This window comes from Meleagris gallopavo, chromosome 24 (genome assembly GCF_000146605.3).
Source record: "Meleagris gallopavo isolate NT-WF06-2002-E0010 breed Aviagen turkey brand Nicholas breeding stock chromosome 24, Turkey_5.1, whole genome shotgun sequence".
NCBI lineage: Eukaryota > Metazoa > Chordata > Aves > Galliformes > Phasianidae > Meleagris > Meleagris gallopavo.
This window is the reverse complement of record NC_015034.2, coordinates 3,292,292-3,315,221: the sequence shown is the minus strand read 5'-3', so window position 1 is coordinate 3,315,221 and position 22,930 is coordinate 3,292,292. Positions and strand designations below refer to the sequence as shown.

The 22,930-nt window shown below is 43.0% G+C and overlaps 1 protein-coding gene across 2 annotated transcripts in view; it reads left to right on the top strand.

Annotated features, from left to right (window-relative positions):
* The window catches only part of LRRTM4 (leucine rich repeat transmembrane neuronal 4), a 235,090-nt gene extending 214,902 nt beyond the window's left edge, over positions 1–20,188 (top strand). Inside the window, exon 9 of one of the 2 annotated variants that reach the window (XM_031556765.1) lies at positions 18,814–20,188. In XM_031556765.1, coding sequence (XP_031412625.1) covers positions 18,814–19,035 — 222 coding nt within the window. In that variant the 3' untranslated portion in view covers positions 19,036–20,188. The remainder of the gene's footprint in view (positions 1–18,813) is intronic. The other variant, XM_031556766.1, reaches the window with a different exon arrangement.
* The last annotated feature ends 2,742 nt before the right edge of the window (positions 20,189–22,930 follow it).

Below are 22,930 nucleotides of genomic sequence, written 5' to 3'. Positions count from 1 at the left end.
AAAAAAAAAAAAAGCATGTTTGTGCAGAAACTCTAAAACAGACATTTCTGATGCTGGAGCAAATGGCCATACATCCCCAAGCTGTTAACATGGGTTTGATAGAATCATTAACAATGCTTTGTGTTCAGAGAAATTCCTGTTAAGCAAACACCTTGGGGAAATATAGGAGCGATGCAGTTGATTTCATACTGGTGTTTGAGCAGGGTTTTGTGCGGAGTTGCAATTTTTGAGTTGATATCTACAGAAATACATCTGGCTCTACTGGGCTTAGGTCTCTTACAGCGGCTCTTCCCTCTTTTGTGAAGAAATCTGAAGAAGTTTCGCTAAGACTGGTTGCTTGTTTGTTTTGCTAATGCAGAGGGCCAGCTTCTCCTTCTGGGCTCTGTGCTACAGATGTGGAGAGCATCAAGGCTGAATCTCATCTTCTGAGAAATATATAAAAACCAATCTGAGCGGCCTGCCCTCTTTAAGCACATGTAACATGGGAAACAGACCTCCAAAGGCTCTTCAAGATATTAGGGAACTGCTCTGAGGGATTTAGGGAAGCGTTTCCAAAACTGGAATGCAATTTGCCTGGTTTTCATCAATTTGCATCTCTGAAAACAGTTTTGGAAGTCATTTGAGGAATCTATTTCCATCTGTTGACAGCTGAAGATCATGATTCTTTGTCAATTATTTATGTTGCTTAAAAATTTGAGGAAAAAAAAAAGCCAACCAACCAAGCTCTGGAAGCAGAACCTTCAATAGTTCTGTTTCTATATAGCAATAATGTTTCTTGACAGGCTTGTTCCATTATAAGCTACCAGCAGCAAAGTCTGCTCCAGGCCTGTAAAGCAGTTTTCAAGTGTTCTCTCCCTGAAATAGCAAGTTTGAAGAAATGGAGAGGATTTAAACAAGGGATCCACAGCTGAAAATGCATGAAATAATTTTGCTCTCTGATCATCTCGAAATCAACATATCCTGAAATTGCTGTGATAGAAAGCACACATACACACACACAAAAAAAAAAAGAACTAACAGCACTTCATCTAAATCAATAACAAAGGTGCTGTAGAACAACCTGAGCAGAGCTTTTTGGTGCCCCATTGTTGGTGAGTGGTTGTGTTCAGGACAGCATGAGGGCTGCATTGTTGCAGAATGGGGACCTCACCTCCTGTCTGGGTTAGGCAGAGTCCAACATGTCAGAACAGAGAAAGATGCTGTGTTTTGATAGTTGTATTTATCGCTATTTGCAAGGTCTGATTTCTGCAAAAAGGAAAAGCATTTCAGGCTCCTTTCTTGTCTTAGAGGGCATCCTGCAGCCAGGCTCATGAACTGCAAGGTGTCTGTTTGCCTTCAGCAGGACCAGAACTGGTGATGCTGTGTCACAGCAGCCTCTCGAGGTCTCGTACTAGGGTCACAGCCCCAGCATGGCTGCTCCATTGCTTTGCACAGATTTGGAGTTTCTTTGGATCTCGAGCTGAGCAATATGCCATACAAAAGCAACCACAACTCCACCAATCTGTGCACTGTCACAGATGCACATGGACTAGTAGTGATTAATTGCAGGCTCTCCATTCCCACCCCCATACAGCCAGAAATGAGCCAAACGTGCTCTTCATATATGTGTCTTCCTGTAGTTTCTACCTGTGTGCTTTAAAGTCAGCGCAGCATTCAGGCTACAGTAATAGAGCCCTGGGAAGGCAGTCCAGTGTTCTGCATGCAGGTCCTCTGGTTCCCTTTTCTGGTTGTGTCAACTGCTGCTATTTATTATTCTGCTGTGTTGTAAACTTTTTTCCCTAAAATTCATGAAGTTCAAGCAACTGCATATAATGCAAAGAGCACATAAGCTATTAATGTTTTATTCTGTTTAAACAAACAGGCTTAGGCTGCAGTCTGGTTGGAGCACATGCTTTTTCTGCCTACTATTTTGGGATGCATGTAGAAAAAAAAAATGATGGGGCATTAATGTACAAGGAGCAGGTTGAGTGTGTGCAGACAGGAGGCAGAGGGATTGACCTGGAAACCAAGCACTTTGCAGTGAAATGCCCACCAGAGATGGAAGGATAAGGGTGAGGAGCACCGCCTGCAAGCAAATCTCGAAGGGCAGTGGGATAGTTAAGGGCACTGAATCTGAATCTTTCAGCTCAAAGGACAACGGGATGGTTAAGGGCACCGAATCCACAGCTTTGAGTAGTGTGAGTGCAGGAGCTGTCATCACAGCATTAGTGCACAAAATCACAGTGCTTCAAGAGCTGTCAGTTATGTCAGCGAGTGGCATCGGAGCCCTCAAGGAAAGGACATCTTGCAAGGAATGCTGTGCTTCATTATTTTCCTGTTTTTTTTTTTAATTTTTTTTATTGCAGTACGAGGACCCCACTTGTGAGCAGAGGGGAAAAAAAAAAAAAAGGATTTAAGATAGTCCCCTAATCTGTCAGACAAAAACCATATGGCTGAGGCTACAATTGAGCCACGGTTGATCACACTCCCCCCTAATCTGCAGCTGTTTTCCTTCTGATAGATAAATATGTGTTTAAATAATGCACCCTGCCGAACACTGCACGATTTTTTGGGATGTTCCTTTTGACAACAGAATGTTCCCATTATGCCCAATAAACATCTCGCAGACTGACCACTGCTGCCCAAATGCACATCAAGGCTGCCTTCCCTCCGCTTCCCCTTCCATAGGAAACACCGCAGCTGTTCTTTATTTGCAGCACTTAGTACAAGAGACTCATTTTCAGGAGATAATTTTTTCCCCTTAGAACTTCATGAAAATGTTTTAGTCGCTGGCCACAAAGACGTGGTGAATAACTATTGCAGAGGAGTGCTGTGAGCTTTGATGTCAGCGCTGTTCTGCTTTAAAAGGGCACTGAAGTCTGTCAATGGCACATTCTTTTCTTCCGTGGTAATAGGACGAGCCTGCCTTGCATTGTGTTACATTTTGTAGGGAGGTTTTGAAGCTGAACTCACTACATACCCATAGCACAAAAAGAAAAAGGGTAACCATGTCAACCAGTGTCCAGCTGGCACCAGCATGATGTGCTGCCGTCATCTCCTTGCCTTGTCCTTCCGTAGTGATGTGGACAGCGATGGGATGAAGGCTCTAGGGCTCTTCCTCCAGCAATCAACATCATGTTGGGACACTGTGATGCTGCATACGCTGGTCTTTCTGCTGGCGTTTGGGTTTTAATGTGAGTTTGTGTGCTTTGTCCCGAGGTAAAGAGTAGGAAGCAGAACAACATAACTGTTGGATGGTTAATGGGTACTTTGATAACCTTCCCATATTTTTGTTTATATGACTGAGAGAATACAAAGGCCAAGGAAAAAGAGTTTTGTTTTTTTGTGGAATCATTAAGTCATTATGGCTGGAAATGACCTCTAAGACCACCAACTCCAACCCCAACCCATCCCACCAGGCCACATCTCCATGGTTCTTGAATCTCTCCATGGTTGGTGACTCCACCACCTCCCTGGGCAGCCTGTTCCAATGCATTACCACTTTTTTAGAGAAGAAATTGTTCCAAATATCCAACCTGAATTTCCCTTGGCGCACCTTGAAGCAAGGCTGTGCAGGACTGAGCTCCTACAACAGGCTGCAAGAACTGAGGTGACATCCAGAGAAATCAATTTTACCCACTGTTTGAGTTCTTTCTGGTCAGTGTTATGGCTATTAGCGTGTTCTAGCTGATGCCACTGTGCTAGCAGCCCCACTCTACCAAGGAAGGATCAATCTTCAGAACTCGTACAGTGCCTAATGGGGAAGTCCTGTTGAGTTCATAAGTGATAAAACCAGTTGAAATGTATGGAGAGAAAAAGACTACATGTTGTGGTGCAGAGATAATATAATACTTAACAGAATTGCAGACCGTCTCTAGTTGATTTGATGGCCTTAATCTGCAACACTGGGGCCGGATTTTATGACTCTGAAACTTGTAAAGCCCCTCTGAATGCCCCCTCCAAAAGTCTTTTGTCACTGTGCTCCTTTTTGTTGACTGCATTGTGGCCATACCGTACAATAGAGCTGTGTATCTTAGTATTCAATAAGCAGGCACGGGGTGCTTAAATTGCATTATGTGGTTATGTTTGCTTCTAGATAGAGCTCATATTGGCTGTTAAATTGGGAGCCAACTCTCAGGTAAGGTTATCTCAGAGACCAAAGTTCCATGCCCAGTTATCTGATGTTGGGCTCAGCTTCAACTCTTCTTGTTCCTTTGTCTTTTTGGTAGCAATAGTGATATCAGTCTTTGTTAAACCCTTTGATGTAGGTATTCAACTCTCTGGATTGCCTTGGGGGATTTCCCTGACCTCGGTTTATTTATCTATGAAGTGAGAATAATGATATCTGCTTGTCTCAAAGCAACAACATAAGACTTATCAGAATAATGACTGCAGAGCCCTTGGATGAAAGGTGCAGCACAAGGGCAAACAACTGTTGTTTATTCTTGTTGCTAACATGATCTGACTTACAAATGCGGCAGGCTGAAGATAGGCTCTTGATAAAATTTTGCAAAGTGTGAGAACTTAGGGACCTGCAGTATGTTTGCTGTGAGTCGAGGCTGCTGCCGTGATTGGCCTTATTTTGTTTGGTGGAAGACATAGATGTATTTGGTCTTGCATTGCACAGGACTGAATTATTTCCAGTTGGCAAATGGAAAAAAAATTGTCATTCCATCGATGTGAAGAGGATGGGCTATCATTTGTCACCTGAAATCCCTGCTAATCCCATTCTGCTAGTGATTGCAAAGCACTCTGTATAACATTAAAGGATACGGGGAAATGGTCAGTGCTTTATGTTCTTCCAAAATTTGGTTTCATCATTGAGATAAATCACCTGTCTTCTATTCCATGCTGACCTTCATTTGCTCTATCCTTGTTTGGAGGGCAGAATAAAGATAAGGAGTGTTATCTTTAAGCAGCATTAGCTTTAAGCAGCATGCTCTGCGTTGCAGGAAGCCTGTCCATCCCTGGTGAGCAGGAAAGTGTTCTCAGACTTTGATTTGCTTTGTTCAGTCTGACCCCTCCTGCTTGTTGCAGGTCTTCACTGCTCGCTGGTGGCAAAGCCCCTCAATGCAGTGCTCCCAGGAACGTGCTCCCCAGGGAAGAGCCTCAGTGCAATAGAAATCCAATGCCTTTTCCACAACATTTCATCCGTTTCATGCTGCAGTTACCATGGGATCGTTTCTCTCAGCCTTCCTCTCTCTGTCTCTTTGCCACAAAAGTGCACAGACTATGGCCTGCAGTTGTATTGTCACCTTTGTTCTCTTTGTTGGGAGAGAAGAGGCTGGAAAGGAGCAGAAGGGTCTGAGCAATCCACAGGGTGATGGCAGCCACAAGGCTCATGTTTGCTGTTTGCTCAAGTCTTCAGCACAGAGCCCATTGTTTTGGGCTGCAACTGGGCTTTAGAGGGGCTCTGCTAAAGAGCTGTTCTTTGGCAGCTTTCCCCCACTGTTCTGGGGTGAACTGAGATCTGTGGGTTGGCTGAGATTGCTGTCCTTAGAAAAGCAGAGCAGCCTGGCTTCCTTAAGCATCTGTCTGTGCTCAGTTCTGTCGTGGCTTTGTTGATCCTGGATTAAATGCAAGAAAGAAGGAAAGAAAAAAGGGAAGGGAAGGAAGGGAAGGGGAAGAGGAAGGGGAAGGGGAAGGAGAAGGAGAAGGAGAAGGAGAAGGAGAAGGAGAAGGAGAAGGAGAAGGAGAAGGAGAAGGAGAAGGAGAAGGAGAAGGAGTAGGCAAAACCCCTGGCTTTGAGATCTGTAGTATCACTTTAGGTTACCATGTCATAGTCAAAACCACCTTTAAACAGAGAGCTTTGAGTTGTGTTGCACTAGCTTGGGGCTCCAGAGGGATGAATCCCATCTCTGACTCCCAGAGGATGCTTTTAATTGGTGCTTTAGTTCAGATCCTAGTGATAATTCTGATGCACAGATCTCGAGGCTGTCCTCACTTAGTGTGCTGACATCCCAGAACAAAGCCAGATCCCTCTGGGATGGAGTTAAACCTGCTCTGAGTGTTGGTGGGACCAAACTGGAGCCAGTTTGGTGGAAATCCTCTGAAATGTGCTGTGGGCACTGTGTGCTCAGCATCAACTCTACTGCTTGGCCTGTAGCACTAACATATCTACACTGGCACAGTGGCCACATGATAAGGGAAGTCATTTAGGGATAAAAGATCTGTATTCATGTATTTAGCTCGTGGAAAAATCTGTCCCTCAATCTGTGCATCAGTTTTGAGATCCTTTGCTTGCTTGCTGTTCTCTTCTCTCCCACCCTTCATCTGTCATGCCTGTCTGCAGCATGAGCTCTCCAGGGCAAGGGCTGTGCTGAACACATGAGCATTGGTTACCGCCGTGCAGTTCCAGTTCTGGTCGAGGCCTCTAGGCACTGCAAATAAACAACAGATTTCGGATTACAAGACACTTATTTATCTCTTTCTATTGCTTCTCCCAGTCTCTTTCACCCTTGGGTAGTTAGGGATCAGGCCGTGATATTGCCTTGATCTTACAGATGAGCAAAACATCGAGTGTTTGTTCTGTTCAACCAGCGCAGATCCCATGCAGGAGGCTGGGAATTGTCACAGCCCTTTGCATCACCATCCTAGCAATGCTCTGACCCGATATGACAAAGGTGGGTTGCTCACCTCTGTGCTCAGCCCATCCGACACGCTGCAGTTACCTTTCCCAAACAGAACAAGTTGGAAAAAATGCCACAGTAGCTGGAAACTGCTTGGCTCACGCTTGGCTGCTCGAGAGAGCGTTCAAGCATGCCGTCTCCTGTTGACGTGAGCTGCAGAGATTTCTCACAGCAGCTCCTTTGGTTTCCAAAATCTCGCTCACAGCGCGGATTTTATTTTTCCAGCGGGGTTCTTTGAACCTGATTCTTTTCATTTACACTCCATCGCTACTGCTGAGCTCAAGCACAGGAAGGGTCTGAGTAGGCAACAACTATTTTTGTTTATTAATGTTCATTGCGTCAGAATAGGTATGAGGCTGCTTTGTTTGCTCTGTCCGGAACGTCAGCATGTGCGGTGTGTGCTCTGCAGCCCTCTCCTGGTTGCATTCAGCTCTACAGGCAAAGGCACTCGGTTTCCTTTTCTCCAAATGCCTCTGATTGTTTCTCTTTTTTCCTAGGCTCAATCTCCAGCCGGATTTACACATCACGTTCTGTTGGGCAATAATTACAGCTTTGGCATCTGCCAGCTGGCAGCTCCTTGGAAGGGGAGAGCAGTGATCCGGCCACAGTCAGTCATAACTTCTATGCAGGGGTTTAATACATGGGGGACAAATTGAAGACAACTTGCTGCTTTCCATCCACGTAGAGAAAAGACACCTCGGGCAATGCAGCCCTTCCTCTACTTCCTAGCTATCGTGCAGTTTCCATGCCAGTTTTCAACAGTGATCACACTGCTTCTGAATGTTTCAGAGCGTTTGTGCACTCTCCTCTCCCGCTACACAGTGGCTGTTCCGAGGATTGAGCATGCTTTTCAGTGTGCACATCACCAGGCCTGCCTTTCTGCTTTAAAAGTGTCACTAAGCCACTGGGGTCCAGTAATCATATCCATTAGTTTTGCATTCACAGGGTAACCAAATTGATCTGGTTAGTTCTGTGGCAACATAGATCGCTAACCCAAAAATATTTTCTAACATCTTTCTTGCAGTTTTCTCAGGGATTCTGAATATTATGAAGATTTCCTTGCATATTACAAAACTTGCCCAGAGGAAAGAAAAAGTCATTTGTTTTCTATGGAGTATTAAAAAAATAACGCTATCATTGTGCATTGTCCTTGCCTGCAACACTGGACAGTCTTGCATTAATTTTCTGCTTGCTAAATCTCAGATATGCAAAGATTCTACAGAACATGACTGAAGCATGAACCCAAGTTGGTTATTAATTTTCTAATCCTTACCCCTGCCTTTTTTGGTTTGCTGTTTGCCATTTCAGAAGCCTGCTCAGAAAGCAGCTAACAACGCTGCTGTTACATCCCTCTTTTGCAAGTTGCGTGCTCATACACCAGCAGTTACAGAATATGTTTGCAGTGCCTCAGCAATACAGTCAGGTTTTGTAGCAATTCATACCCGAGCATTTTCTGAGCTTTAATTAAAATCCTGGTATTCCTCTGTGATGGTTTTAACGCTGGTAAGAGAGGTGAACTAACATGTATCAACTAGTCATGTATTTGTAGCTAGGGTTTGGGTGGCTGGATTTCTCATGTTGCTACTGGGCTGATGGCATTGCCCCTAAAATAGCTCTTTCTCTCCAGCTCTGTCCTCCTCTTCCTCTTCTTATGGTGCTGCAGCATGCAGAGACTGTTCTTCAGCCTTCCGGTGCAGATGGGGTTATATAAATCCTCACCCCAATGTGAGTCACTTATCAGTACCTTTTGGAAACCATGGAGTTGGGTACATCTCCACGTGGGCACACTGCTCCCATCAGCGCTAATGGAAGTGACATGCATCAGGAGAAGAAGCTGTCCCTGGATTAATGCTCTTTCCATTGTGTTTGTGCCATTGCACACACTGATTCCTCTGTTAGGAGACAGTGGAGGTAATTAAAATGTAATTTCTCATGAAGAGAACCCTGCTGAGACATTCAGTTTAATAGGAGCTCCCTCCTGTGTCCAAGCAGGTCTGTAGTGCCAGCTCTTTCTTCTCTCCCACTGGAACAAATTTATCCCAGAGGAAATTGGTTCCTCACTGTTTCCTCAAGAGAAATAATAATTCCTTCAGCTCAGTCTCACTTTGTAGCCGTGGTGCTTTGGTTGTCCTCTGCTTTTGGTTTAAGTCCTTTCTGATCAGCAGCTCTGGAATGTTGATGGTCCAACGTAGACCATCTGATGCCCAGGTGAAACAACAGCAGCATGAGCTCCTGTAGTCTTCTTTCTTTGTGTTCCTGCCACTTATTTTTCTTTTCTGGCATTCATTTTCTTCAGATTGTCTGAGGGTGACTGGAAAATATGGCAAATGGTCTGCTTGCCTTAGGTCAGTGCCATGATGTTGAATGTGGAATTTTAAATGCTGATAGAGGAGGACTCTGACATTATAGCTTGTGAGGGATGCAGGGGTTGGATGCTCTCTCTATACTTAATGCTACCACATTAAATGGAATTCAGTGCTAATTATAAATATGATTTTTTTAAAAATCAAAATGGGTTGAGGCTGTCAGATAACTCCTACCAGAACCTGTTGGTGTGATATAACTAGATAATGAAGAGAAGGAGAAATTTCCAATTTTTATCAGTCCAATAAGGGACACAGCATCCCCATTCTTCTAGCACCAGTAGTTTTTAATCACAAGCAGTTTGGTTGTATTGCCTTCAGGACAAAGTCCTGTGCAATTTGAGTCATTTATTTCCAGCTTTTCAAAGTGTGTTTTTGGTGTCATCATGTACAGAACCTAGTGTTTAAAACTCTTGAAAAAGCCATCCATTTCTAGATGGCTCTTTGGCACATTGAAAATTTGAGGCAGATCAAATGGAAAGGCATCATAATGTGAGACAGAGCCTTATTCCACTCATTCTCCAGCACTTTGTCACTGGGGCAAAGCATTACCAGGTGTACTAAAAAGTACACTATTAAGTAGGGTACTTATTTATGGTGAGCAGTGGATGGAGCAAGTTGCCATCTTTATGAAAATTGCATAGGAAAGCAACTCTACCTTTTTTCCATGTTGTCATAATTCATTTTTTGAGGCAGTGTGCTCTGTTTCCCAAATTGCATGCTGGACCTTCCCCTCCCAGGGGATAATCCAGGAAAACGAAAGGTTCCAGTTCTCTCTCACATGGAAATCAGAAGGAAGGGTAAGTATTGGGGTTAGGGCAGCTCCTAGTTAAGAATGTCTTCCCAGTGCTGGGATCGTTCAGCATGCAACTGAACCCCAAACCATCTGCTGAAGGATGTAAGGCATCCCCTTACCTGCTAGCGCCTGTGTGAGTGCCTCAGGCTCTTAGAGACGCTGGAAGATCCAGCCCGTAGCATTTCAGGCTGAAATGTCAGCAATTGAGAAGGCTAACAGAAGTCAGGAGTGTTGGAGGTCAGGAGAATGCCCTGTGGACATTGTTACCATGCTGTTGACCTGTGCTCTGCTCTTTCTTCTTGATCCCTTGGAGACTTGACTCGATGGCCCTTTGACTCATCCTGGTAGGCTAGGTACAAATGATCTGCGCTTAGGCAGCATTTAGTGCCACACATAGGGAGCAGAAACTCCCCTTGAGAATATTGCTTTTTAAAGTCGCTAAATGAAAACCAAGTTGCCTTAAGAGAAAGTCAAGTTTTTGAAGGCTTGTGTACTTAGGCACCCAAAGACATGTACCCAAAGGGACTCTCTTGCATCTGGATAGGTCCCTGCCGCGAGGCACTGCATTGCTTTTGGAAAGCTAATCTGTCCCTAAGCAATGCAAAAGCTTTTTTTTTTTAAATACCGCCCTTCCCTTCCTATTGAATTCTATAGAAAATTATCCTAATAGCACTGAAAGCAATATTAATGGCTTTCCAATTAGAATATCTAGATAGTTTGTTTATTTTATCGGTGCTCCATGGCGGAAAATCGAAGGTTGCTTTGAATCTCACTTCATGCCTTTCATCAGCGAGCTCTTTTGTCATGAGCAGACACTCCATGAAATACAGATAAAGCAATTCAAAAGAAATATTTTGCCCAAGAAGGCTGAGAGGACTGCCTCCTCTCTCGGAGTTCCCTTTAGGGAAAAATTTTCATTTGCTGATTGAAAGAGAAAATTGGCCTATAAAAGGAGCCGGGGGGATGGGCATGGTTTTTGTCCTGGTCTTCAAGCACTCTTAGTTCAGCAATCCACAGAGTGGAAGTGCTTAAAAGGGAAAAGCACTTGTGTGCTTGGATGGAAGGGTTAAAAACTGTCTGTGGGAGAGAAGAGGAAAACTGAAAGGGTGAGAGAATACATCATAACATTCTGTTTTTACAACTTGTCCTGTATAGCTTATTGACATTTTAAAAGTTGGTGAAAGGTTTTGATGACATATGAAAAATTAATAGATGTGTTTTAATCAAGTTTGTTATATATGGAATCAATCAATTTAGGATGAGAGGTAGCAACCTTAAGATGTGCCAGGGGATGTTCAGGTTGAGTATTAGGAACAATTTCTTCTCTGAAAGAGTGGTTGGACATTGAAACAGGCTGCCCAGGGAGGTGGTGGGGTCACCATTCTTGGAGGTGTTCAAGAGCCATGGAGATGTGGTCTGAGGGACATGGTCATGGGAATGGGCTGGAGTTGGTCTTGGTGATCTTAGACGTCTTTTCCAACCTTAATGATTCTATTATTCTAATTTTTCAGGTTTGTATAGTCCCACATAGCCCTAAGTATCTAATTCATTGATATTTAATTCCTCTAGCTATTTATTATATCTATTAATTATCAGGTACCTTTTAAAAGCTATAAATTGAAAAGTAAATAGGACATGCAGAAGTACCTGGTGGCTGCACCCTGTGCCTGCCAGCTGTTGCTTTTCCACACTTTTCATAGCAGGATCATTCCTGATTACCGTATGTCAATTTTGGAATCCCATTTTCATGGTCATAAATACAAGGATTGAGTAAACATAGCGACCCACCTGTCAGTCATTTGTAGTGTTTGGGCTCCAGATTTCCATTGATAGAGTTGTTTGTACAGGGATATCTCCCAAGACCTGCCAACCACAGTCTTCTGGAATTTTATCTCTGGATTAAATTTAAACAAATGCTTTCATTCCGTCTCTGCCAGCCCCTGAATACTTGAAATTATCTCAGGCTTGGCTCTAAACATGTGGGTTTCATCCCCCTGTCTGCTCTGTGCAGTCCTTATCTCATTACTCAGTTCTTGCTTTGACTGACACTTGGAAACTGCAGTATGCTGAATGCATTGTCCAGCATGGCACAAAACATACCCAGCAGCTGCATTTCTGTAACTAGAAGGGCTCTGCATGACAACAAATTTCAGCTGGACTGCTGAGATCCAAGTGGACCAAAATCATGCTGTCCTGTGTGCCTCTACCAGTGGTCCTTTGAGGAGATCAGTGGGTGAGGGATGTTTCTGAAGATGAGCTTTTAGGGCTGTGGTTGGTGACACTGCACATAGCAGAGGGATTGAAACTAGATGATCATTGTGGTCCTTTTCAATCTAGGTCATTCTATGATTCTGTGACTGTTGAAGTGGGCATAAGCTAAGTTTAAAAAGGTACTGTGAAAAGGTGAGTCAAAGGAGGTATTTTCATAGAATCATGGAATTGTTAAGGTTGGGAAAGACCATGAAGATCACCAAGACCAACCCCAACCAATTCCCACCATGCCCACTGACCACGTCCCTCAGTGCCACATCTCCATGGCCCTTGAACACCTCCAGGGATGGTGACTCCACCACCTCCCTGGGCAGCCTGTGCCAGTGCACTGCCACTTGTTTAGAGAAGAAATTGTTCCTAATATCCAACTTAAGGTCATCTCCTCTCATCATATCGCTGTTACCTGGGAATAGAGCCCAACCCCTCTCACTACAACCTCCTTTCAGGCAGTTCTAGAGAACAATGAGGACTCCTTTTCCCCAGGCTGAACCCATTCCCTCGGCTGCTCCCCATAAGAATCTTGCTCCAGACCCTTCATAGCTTTGTTGCTCTTCTCTGGACACACTCTAGAGCCTATTTTGCTTTGTCTAGGAAGAAAAAGCCTACTTTGTACAACATTTTGCCTTGAGAATACATACATGTGTTTGCATGCGTGTGCACAAATGTGCAAGAGATGAGGAGCTGACACTATTGCACATCCCCCAAAACATCCCCTCTGTGGGTGCACCCCTCCATTTCTTGGTGAAAAGTGACACATACCAACCTGGTGTTGATTCTTGTCCTGACGTGAATGGTTCTGGAGGTATACCACCAGCCTCCTCCTTGTCTGGTTCCTCTCCCAGAGGGAGATAAGTAGATCATTAACCCGATTTGGTGGAAAATAGATAGAAGAGGCAAAGAAGTGGTTTCTTGCTGGAATGGGGAGCAAATTGAACATGAAATTGCAGGGAATTGATTGTGGGAATTGCACCTACAATTCAGGCTACCGAAGGAATCCTGCTTAGTGCTTCGTGCCTAATGTAGGCACGCCGACTGCAGGCAGAGTTCCCAGTGGGATCTGTAGCTCTTATAAAACCTGTGCTAATGAAACGTTTGGAAGACCTTCACATAAAAACCAAGCTGACATTTCCTGAAACTCTTACATGTCACACATGCAGCTGCAGTAAAAGCAGTTCTCCTCAACACCTTGTTACTCAGCGCTCAGAGTTCTGAGGTCTGCTATTTTTTTTTTTTTAATTTAAAGCGATTTTGATTCTTTTGCCAATTTGAGGATTTTTTCAGGAAACATGAATTTCAGGCCAAAAAGGTTTATTTAAAAATAAAAAAATTTAAAAAAAGGAACAGATAGACAATCTCGTGTTTATTGCTACTGCAAACAGAATGAAGCAACATTCATTTTTCAGACCTAACGCTAATGGAGGCACTTTGTTGCTTTTAATGAGTTTAATAGGAAATGTGTGATTGTGCATTTTCCTGAACAGGAATGATTTTCTGAACTGAATTCAAAGGGATGTTCCAGGGTGAAATCCAATGAAATTGATCATACCTGCCCTACCTGCCTAATGCACCTAATCCATCCATCTTTAAGGTGAAGCAGTGTGCTTCGCTAATTGTAAACCTTGCTTATTTTTACTCTAAATTACACTAGGGTTTAAAATGAACTCTGAATTTGATTTATCAGCATCTACGCTGTTAATTCAGCAATGAAGTCATGGTGTTCTGAGACTAAATATTAGCACTAATGAGAAAACATAGCTTCCGTATTTTGTCACTCTGAGTTTCTGCTATGTATGGACAACTTCTGAACTTGGATGTAATTTAATCGTGTAATCACTAAGTGGGCAAGTGTGTGCTCATAATTCAGTTTACCTGAATCCAAATGACCTCCCTCCCACCACAGACTTCTTCCAGAAGGCTGTGTTGGGTTTATCAGTCCTTCCTCGCATTGCGTGTCTGCCCGCTGGTTGATAGTCCTGGTGCTATGAGTCATTTAGACATCCATGGCCATCCTTGTTTCCCAAGAAAGATATCTCTTCCCTGCAGGGTAACAAATGGTTGGAGATCCTTCTTCAAAGCCCAGCTGAAAGAAAAAACACATAATATTTCCAACCTGAGATAGATCTGTTCAGAAAACTCGTGTTTTCAAAATGTGATTTAACAGTTTACCAGGAAATTATTTCAACCTGGGACCGCTGGTGATTAGATCTTGCTGAACTGCAAGTGATGCTGTGCGAGACAGAGCGTTAATCTTTGATCCTCAACTTGTCTTCACTGCAGTAAGTCTGCTGCTGTGCACCAAGAAAATACCTGAACACGAAGAATTGGGTGCTCTGTTCAGCTCTGCATTGCTTGATAGAGAGGTATTCAAGCTTTGAACCCATAGCAGGGCTGAATTTTGGGTAGCCTGAAGCCTTAGTTATTAGGCAGTGCAAGCGATTAAGGATGAATGATGATGCATGCTATGAAAGGAAATAGAGACATAAAAGCAGTTTAGATATACAGTCACTTAATATTAATTGGGGGCCCAATCTGATATTCCTTCAAGCCCCTCAAGTTCAGTGGCCAAGGTTTCATCTTATTCATGTACACTTCATGTTGCAGAATAAGGATTTTTATTGATGTTGTGTTAAAAATCTAAGTACTAATGGCTGCATCTCTATGAAACTGAATTTGAAGCTTAACTGTTATCATTGAAAAAATTTGTAATTTGAATTTTCTTGTGCTTTACCCCTCCGAAGTTTAGAGAGTAAGTTAATTAATGTAGGTAAAGCTGCTGATGCAAATCAGTGCAGTATTTAAAACAAAACAAAAAATCACAAATTGTGTTGAAATGTGGGTACATGCATTTGCATGTTGGAATGACTTAGGTGTCAAAGGCAAACTGGACAGAGAATGTAGAGAAATACATTTTGAATTAATTTCATCAAATTTCTGGTAAACTCAAGCTAGTACAGCAGGTTTTGTAGAGAGTTATTATTTGGCAGCAGTGCTGTTGAGCTCTTAACCTCTCCAATGTCAATTCATTAGAAAGATTTACATTTCAAAATTTCCACTACTAAATCTTTTATCTTACTCCTGTAGCTGGGGGTTTATGTAAATTTTGCTTGCAATAGTATGTTTGTTTGAAGTGAGTGACTGCTAAGATGCAATGTTTATTACATTCAGTGTGAAGATCTACAGAGCTGCAGTCTTCAGAAGTTAATGCTAGCTAACTAATCCAGTCCATTAGCTAAAACCCCTCACTAAACAATTGAAGTGCTTATAATGCTTGTTGCTTGATAGACTCAGTGCTTTCTTGCAAGACAAGGTTCATTCACTCATTAACTTAATGAACTGGATAGACACTATGCTCCTTTATGGTAAGGCAGTAGCACAGATGAAGGCCATCCTCCTTGGTGCCATACACCAAGCACATCCATCACGTACACATTAATGACTTTGGAAGGCATTCTCTTGCTAACCATAGAATCACAGAATCATTGGGTTGCAAGGGACCCTAAGGCCCACCCAGTAGTTCAAATCCCTGCCATGGGCAGGGACACCTCTACTGGACCAACTTGACAAGAGCCCCATCCAGCCTGGCCCTGTGCACATCCAAGGAGGGAGCATAGCCATTAATTTATGTTTCTCCTGGCAGCAAGAAGTTTAAATCCTTTAAGTGCTAGGCAATGTCATTTTTAGAAGAGAGAATAGAAATGATTCATAGAATACTGTGGACAGGTACGTGCTTCATTCCCTTACTCTCAGTTTCTCACCTGTGAAAACTGTGTCTTCCATGAAAGAGGCCTTAAGATAGTGATTGGCAGAATCCCAGAGCCTGTAGCTATTTGTTAGGGTATTTATTAGCCTGTTTGGTGTTTTTTATTCTGTTTCTTTGTTTGCCTCCTGGAGGCCATAGCAGCTGAAAGGCCCCAGCTCAGGTGAAAGCTGCATTGCTTCAGTCCCTACACAAACATCCCTTGCTCAAAGACCTCCAGTCCCAAGGGCAGAAGGGGCAGGACATAATCTTCTCATTTTCCAGCTCATAAAATGACTTGTCGAAGGTCACTTCTCTTGGCATCCAAGGAACTAGTTCTGTAGCAATAATGAAACAGAGTAAAAGTCGCTTTAGAACCTGGAGAAAAATATTTCTAAAATTAATTTACAGCAACTCAGCTCCTTTTAAATATGCTTTTTCTTTTTTTAGTAATTGAACAAAAAAAATATAATAGCTTTGTGAATGATGGCCTCCATATTTTCATTTCAGAGATACTGAAAATGGGGGAAGTTCTTCACAGAGAGAGTGGGGAGGTGCTGGAACAGGCTGTCCAGTTAGGTTGTGGACACCTCATCCCTGGTAGTGTTCAAAGCCAGGCTGGATGGGGCCCTGGGCAGCCTGGTCTAGTTTTAAATGGGGAGGTTGGCAGCCCTGCTTGTGGCAGGGGGATTGGAGCTTGATGGTCCTTGAAGTCCCTTCCAACCCAAACCATTTTATGATTCTATTGTACAGTTCCAGAGAGGGAAAGGAGGCTTGGTTCTGCAGTCAACAGTCCTGTTTGTATTTCCATTTGACATGGGAATTTCTGTGCTGATCTGTTCCTGTGGTTACCACCACATTCTAGAGGAATCACAAAAAACAACTTGTGGGGGCCTGTTGGCATTTCTTCATTTGGTATTCCCTGGAGGTACCTCAAGGATAATGCCTCTTCCAGGATTTAGTTGTGGTTTTCTTTTAACTTCTCTTGTTGGGAATCTAGGTCCCAGGAGAGTTGAGGAGCAGCAAAAGGGCCATGTCTGAGAACAGGGGGTGCCCATCCATTGTTGGGCCCCGTTATTCTTTGTATGTTTTCTCCAAATGAACACGTAGCTCCTTAGCTCATGGGTTGCTCAATACACCTATTTGTTTTTTACACTTTTAAAGACCTTTTACCTTCCCTGTGCTTATGTGTCCCTTATTAATGTAATGTCAGCCCTCCGCAAACCTGGCTTTTTTAAGTGGGGGAAAAAAAAACAAAAAACCAACAAAAACAATTGAGTGGTTCTCTACAGCTGTTGAGACAGAGCTGAAAGGGAAACATGTTTATCCACCACCCAGGGGTGCCGTTGGGATCCCAATTCCATTTGACTCCCATTTGGAGAAGGGAAGAAAACAAGCAAAGAGTGCTGCTTGCATGACTCGGGTGGTTAATGTACTGTGCATTATTGCTGTAAAGCCAGGACCTCAATCTCTCAGCTCTCCCAAACACAAACAGTCCTTGGCTTTTATAGAATCATAAAGAGCTGCCTTAAAGGCTGAGGACAAATTCAAGCCCTGATAGGAATTGGCACAGATACTGCTGTATCTGAAGGGAGTTGGAGTTTCTTGCACTGTGGCTGAAGGTGATCCACAAGTGAATACAGTTGTCCCATCAAATTCTGCTGAGCAGCCTGTCTGCTATATTTCTGCCTTTGTGCTGTCATGTAAAATGACGTTTTCAGCTGAGCTTCAGGTAGCAGAAGAGTTTTGGAAGCTCTCCAGCGTTCTGCAGAGGGACCAGGGGAGGGTTCGAGCTGCTTCTCAGATCCAAATGCAACAGGAACTCTGGCCCTGCAAGCCTTACAATTGCTCCTAATGCCTTTGCTTTTTTCATAATGATTGGAGCAGTGTGCACCATGCAATGGAAATTTGTGATGAATTAGCTCTGTAGTGTTCACTTAAAGTTCGGCATGGAAAATAAGGAGGCATTGCTTATGAGATTGAATTCTGTGTAGGATTTCTCCAGCTATAATGAGCACACGTTTGCTAGGTGTGTTAGAATAGACTCTTGCCTCTGTCTCCTGCAGCGTGATTTTTTCCTAAAAGCTTATTTCTTTCTACTTGAAAAGCTCGTCTCTTGTAGCTGATAAAATTATCTGCAAAGATTTGTATCTGAGGTTGTGCCATAAATCGTATTTACCTGTAGGATTAACATTTGCAAACATAGGACATCTATCTACAAAAAGAAAGGAAAGGAGGAGATGTGTGTGGGGTGGGGGATTGGCCATTTTTCTATTTACATTAAAAAAAAGGGGGGATTCAGATAGATCTTGCAGGCATTTTGAATATATTTTTGCATTCTTACGAGGTGTGGATCTGCTCAGCTCCAGCGAGCATCATTAAGGCTCTTGGTGAGGCTGTAAGATACAGAACCCATGAAATCATCTCGAAAGCAGTTTAGTCCTAGGAGGAGTAAACACGTGTCCAGCTGTGCTGGGAGCTGCATGAGCTGGCAGCTGAGATTTCCTGTCCTTTGACATGCTCAGGCTGGGCTGCCTTCTGTAGAAATGCTCAGCTGCTTTTGAGGCACTGGAAGAGGGCCTGTTTGTTTGTTTGTTTGTTTGTTTGTTTGTTTGTTTGTTTTAAGAAGGTTTGTCTTACCAGCAGCTTCCTTCACAGCCAGATTCTGCAAGCAAGGTCAGAATTCAGTATGCAAGACAGGACAGGCTGAGATCTGCCCCTAGACATAGTCATCTCCATGGACCTAAGCTCCTAACCTCAACACGGTGGGAAGAGATGAACCCACATGCACTATACATATAGTATAGATAGATAGATATTAACTCTCAGCCTGAGTTAAGGCTCACATTGCAGGGGACTGGATGAATCAGGAGCTGTCTTCCTGCAGGAGCTGAATGCTGAGCACCCAGCACATTAGAGCTGCATTGGGATAATTGCTAAACAAACATGGCAAAGCACACTGGGATAATTGCTAAACAAATATGGCAAAGCACATCATTCATATTTCTCTTTTTTTCGATCTGTTTGGGTCCCTTGCAGGTCCCTCACCACATGAAGACTTTACCCTACTACAGCTACGACCAACCAGTGATCAGCTACTGCCAAGCCCACAAACCCCTCCACGTCAACAAGGGCTACGACAGCATGGCCCGGGAGCAGCCAGAGCCCACCAACCTGGAACTCAGTCGGGACCACAGCTTCATAGCCACAATCGCACGCTCAGCGGCTCCGGCCATCTACATTGAGAGAATACCAAACTAGGGCCGGAGGCAGCGGGGAGCTCTTCCGAAGGACCTTTCAGCTCAGAAGAGAGCAGGGCCAGGAGCTAAAATCCACCATTCCACTTCGAGATGTTCCAACACAGACCACGGGAAGGGGATAAAGCAGACCCCGCAGACTGGAAATGCTGTCTTGCAGTACACACTGAGAACTTCAGGATTTTCTTTGCTTTAAACTTTCAAACAAATTCCTCAATGTAAATATTAAAGAGAGATTGTTGAGTTCTTATTAAAAAAAAAAAATAGATTTCACTCTAGCTACATAAAGGGATGGATTAAGAGTTTTGTTTGTATATTTGATTTTTCTACATTGCACGGTTCCAGGGAAGGAGAACCACAGGTAAAAAATAAAAGGGTGGGGAGGGCAAGGGCTGGGGTGGGATGGGTCAGCCATGATTCCTTATTGAGTGTTTATTACTCTTCAAAGATTTGTTTAATATTTTTGGTTCTTTTTCAACGGAGCAAAAGATAGATTTATATTTTCTTTTCTTTTTTTTCCTTTTCTTTTTTATTTTTATTTTTTATTACTATTTTTTTAAGTGGTCGAGCTCTAATATTTCAAACTTCAGACATGGGCATTACAGCTTATGTTGAACCAAAAGGACACTGGCAATGGATGCAGCAGAAACAAAGAAACTTGGGTGCATGTACATTTAAGAGACAGGCTGTACACTATGGAGGGTGCTTTTGATTTTTACTATCATCATTGTGCTTCATTGTTGACACTATAATTACTTCTGGGTCTCTAAAAAAAAGGGGGGAAACATGCAGTGGTGTATCGACTCTCATATTCTCATATTTACAGTCCAGCTGTGCTGTAAGCAAAATTAATGGACATTTGGGAACCAAAATGGAAAAGATGTGCTTGAAATGGATCAGAAGGAAAATCTTTTAAAGCAGAGTGTTTTGGTGAAACTCACTGGCTGACACAATTTCTAAAACACAGGAGAATGTGTAACATTGGGGTTTTTTTTGTTTTGTTTTGTTTTGTTTTGTTTTTTAAATTAATTATCCTGATCAGTTAGTTTTTGTGTAGTTTTTATCAATAAAATGACAACAACAAAAAGTGGTGGAAAAAAAAATAAACATATTATTTTGTGGTTGGGACACCACAGCCAAGCTACTGTTTGAATGATTTCTCTGGATGTGTTACACAGGGATTCGGTGGACAGAGGGAACAAAACTTTGTCCTATTTCACCTTCTTGGAGCTAAAGGAATTGGGTGAAGTTTGGAAAAGTTGTTCCTCCCTAAGAGTACGTTTAGGGATGATGCTGGGGGAGGGAAGAATGGAGAAGGAGAAGCCTTCTGGCTTTCCTAAATATTTTGTCTCTGTGATGAAGCTAGATCGGTTCAGATTAGAAGGTAAGGTATATGTTTTTTAATTGACTGGTGAATAACACAGCAGTGGATATTTATTTAATTAATACTTACCATTTGGCCACAAGGTCAGGATTCAATGCATGAGTTTCTGTAAGTGCTCATTCTTGTATCATGTGTACAACTTCGTATTGTCTTCTGCATTTCTCCCCTGAAAAACATATTTTTCCTCTGGAAAGGAAAGGAAGAATGTGTGTGGATGTATGCATTCTGTACCCTAGGCTTGTAGGAAAACGTGGACCTGCAAAGTCAACTGGATGCATCGAAGGTAATGTATTTAGAATTAAGTGCTAGGCAGGAAATGAAAAGAAAATGGAGCAGAAGACGAGGTGATGAGTTTACAGCCAGCTCTATTAGACATCTCAATATCTGTCAGATTTAGCATTCCTACAGACAGAGGGAAAAGGTTGCCTGAAACACAGGGCTGCTTCAAATTGAGTTTAAGATATTGACCCACAGCCTATTACACCAAAAATGGAAGCTCCCTCTTTCTTCCATTGATTCCTGTGGGCTCTGGATCAGCAGTGGAATACATTTCAATAGGCATCAAAAATGTGGTGACATTCCCATGGTCCTAAAAGGTGATAATGGCAGTGTTTGTATTATAGGGTTCACTACTGTGTGCATGACTTCCTGGATGAATCCACGCCGTTCTGCCTGAAAATGTTGCTGGTTTTGTGCTGTTTGAACCCTGGTGCCAGTCTGGGCAAGAAGCATTCTTAGTGTTCTTGATGATTAAGGAGGTAACGTTCCATGAATGTTTTGAGGGCATATAGTTGTGCCTTACCTGCCTGCATGAAGAGACAAGTATTCACATGGTGGATTGCTTTAGATCGAATCACGATGTCAATGCAGCATGTACCAAGCTACCTGAAGCACTGTTAATTAGCTGGTCGCAGCTGGTCGCAGACCAAAAGGGCTCTATACAAACCTCTCTGGGACTCTGGATGTAGCAGAAATTAAATCTCACACTGCCGTGGCTGCTATTAGAGCCAAAGAAATGTGATAAAACCCATTTTTGGGAAAAAAAGAAAAAAAAAAGTCCAAAGTGTAATATGTCCAGCTCCAGTCTTTTGTTATGAGTTTCACATTTGTCTTTTGTTTTTCAAGAGTTGGCTCATGGAATCGTGATTGTATTACAACTTCACTTAAAAGCTGCTTGGGTTCCTCATAGGGAAGGTCTTACCCTCCTCTTCAGGCGGTTTTGAGGGAGGATGGAGCATCTCCCCAGATGCCAGGTAAGGCCCAAGAAAAACTCTGTGCTGTGTCCCTAAAGATCCCTCCCCTAGCAAGCAGAAAACAGGCATACTGGAGAGAACTCATTACTGAGTGTTTGCTAATGATGGCATCTTTATAGTCATGCTGGGCCTGAGCACTGATGTCACGGAGCTCCTCAGGACAGCTGCTTGTGGTTGTGCAGTCTCCAGGCAAGCTGGATGAAAATCAGCCTGACCTTCAGCCCAGTGTTGTTGAACTCTGTGCTTCGCGAAAGACAAAAACTGATGCAACCAAATAACAGCTTCTGGGAGGTGTTGGGAGAAATTGACTGCTACCTGGCTCTCCAGCTCATAATTGCCTTGCAAATGTCAGCAGGGCACTGAAATTACACTGCACTGATAATGTGATGGGTAGGAGCTGCACCCAAGGAACGTGAGCCCGTAAAAGCAAGTTTCTGTTTGGATTTATTGCTAAGGCTGGCATTGTTTAGCCCTCAGATTTGGAAACATTTTGGAATATGCTGCCCCTTTCCCGTAGTGAACTGGAAACCTTCTGAAGATTGATAAACACAATTTTGTCTTGACTCCCTATTGGGAAAAGTCCCTGAAGGAATTTGCCATATTGTACATGGGAAAACTTGTGCTTTTACAGATGTCTTAAAGCAGCACGGTGATACAGCAGCACAGTCTGCTGTATTATGTTATAGTGAAAGGAATTAATTTTTAGAAGGTCTCAGCAACTGGGCTCCTTTAAATGTCTGTAGTCACTTTTTTAAACCTAGCCAGACGAAAAGGGGTTTGATAAGGCTTCGGTCCATCAAGCCTCAACCTTGCTTTAAAGACAAACAAATTACCTGTCTGATGTAATTACCCACACACAAGCCTCTGAATGGCTCCCACATAACATTAATAGCAACAAAGAATTATCTGACAGAACTTTTACAGTTTGGACTTCATAGAGGAGAGATTTTGTATTCCCCACTCCCCAGAAATAGAGATTTCCAGAATACATGTTGTGTTCCCTGCTGCCCCAGCAGCAAATGTTCCTCCCGCTTTCCATAGGATTCTGCTCCTGAGCAGAAATACAAGATGTACTTATCCTTATAACTGTAATCAACAGTGGAAAATGAGAGTAAACTAGCCATAAAGCAGCCATAGGGTAAACGTGATACTGAGGGGCATGGTTCAGTGGGCATGGTGGTGAAGGGTTGATGGTTGGACTTGATCATCGTAGGAGATCTTTTCCAACAGTAATGATTCTATGATTCATTTATTTAAAAATC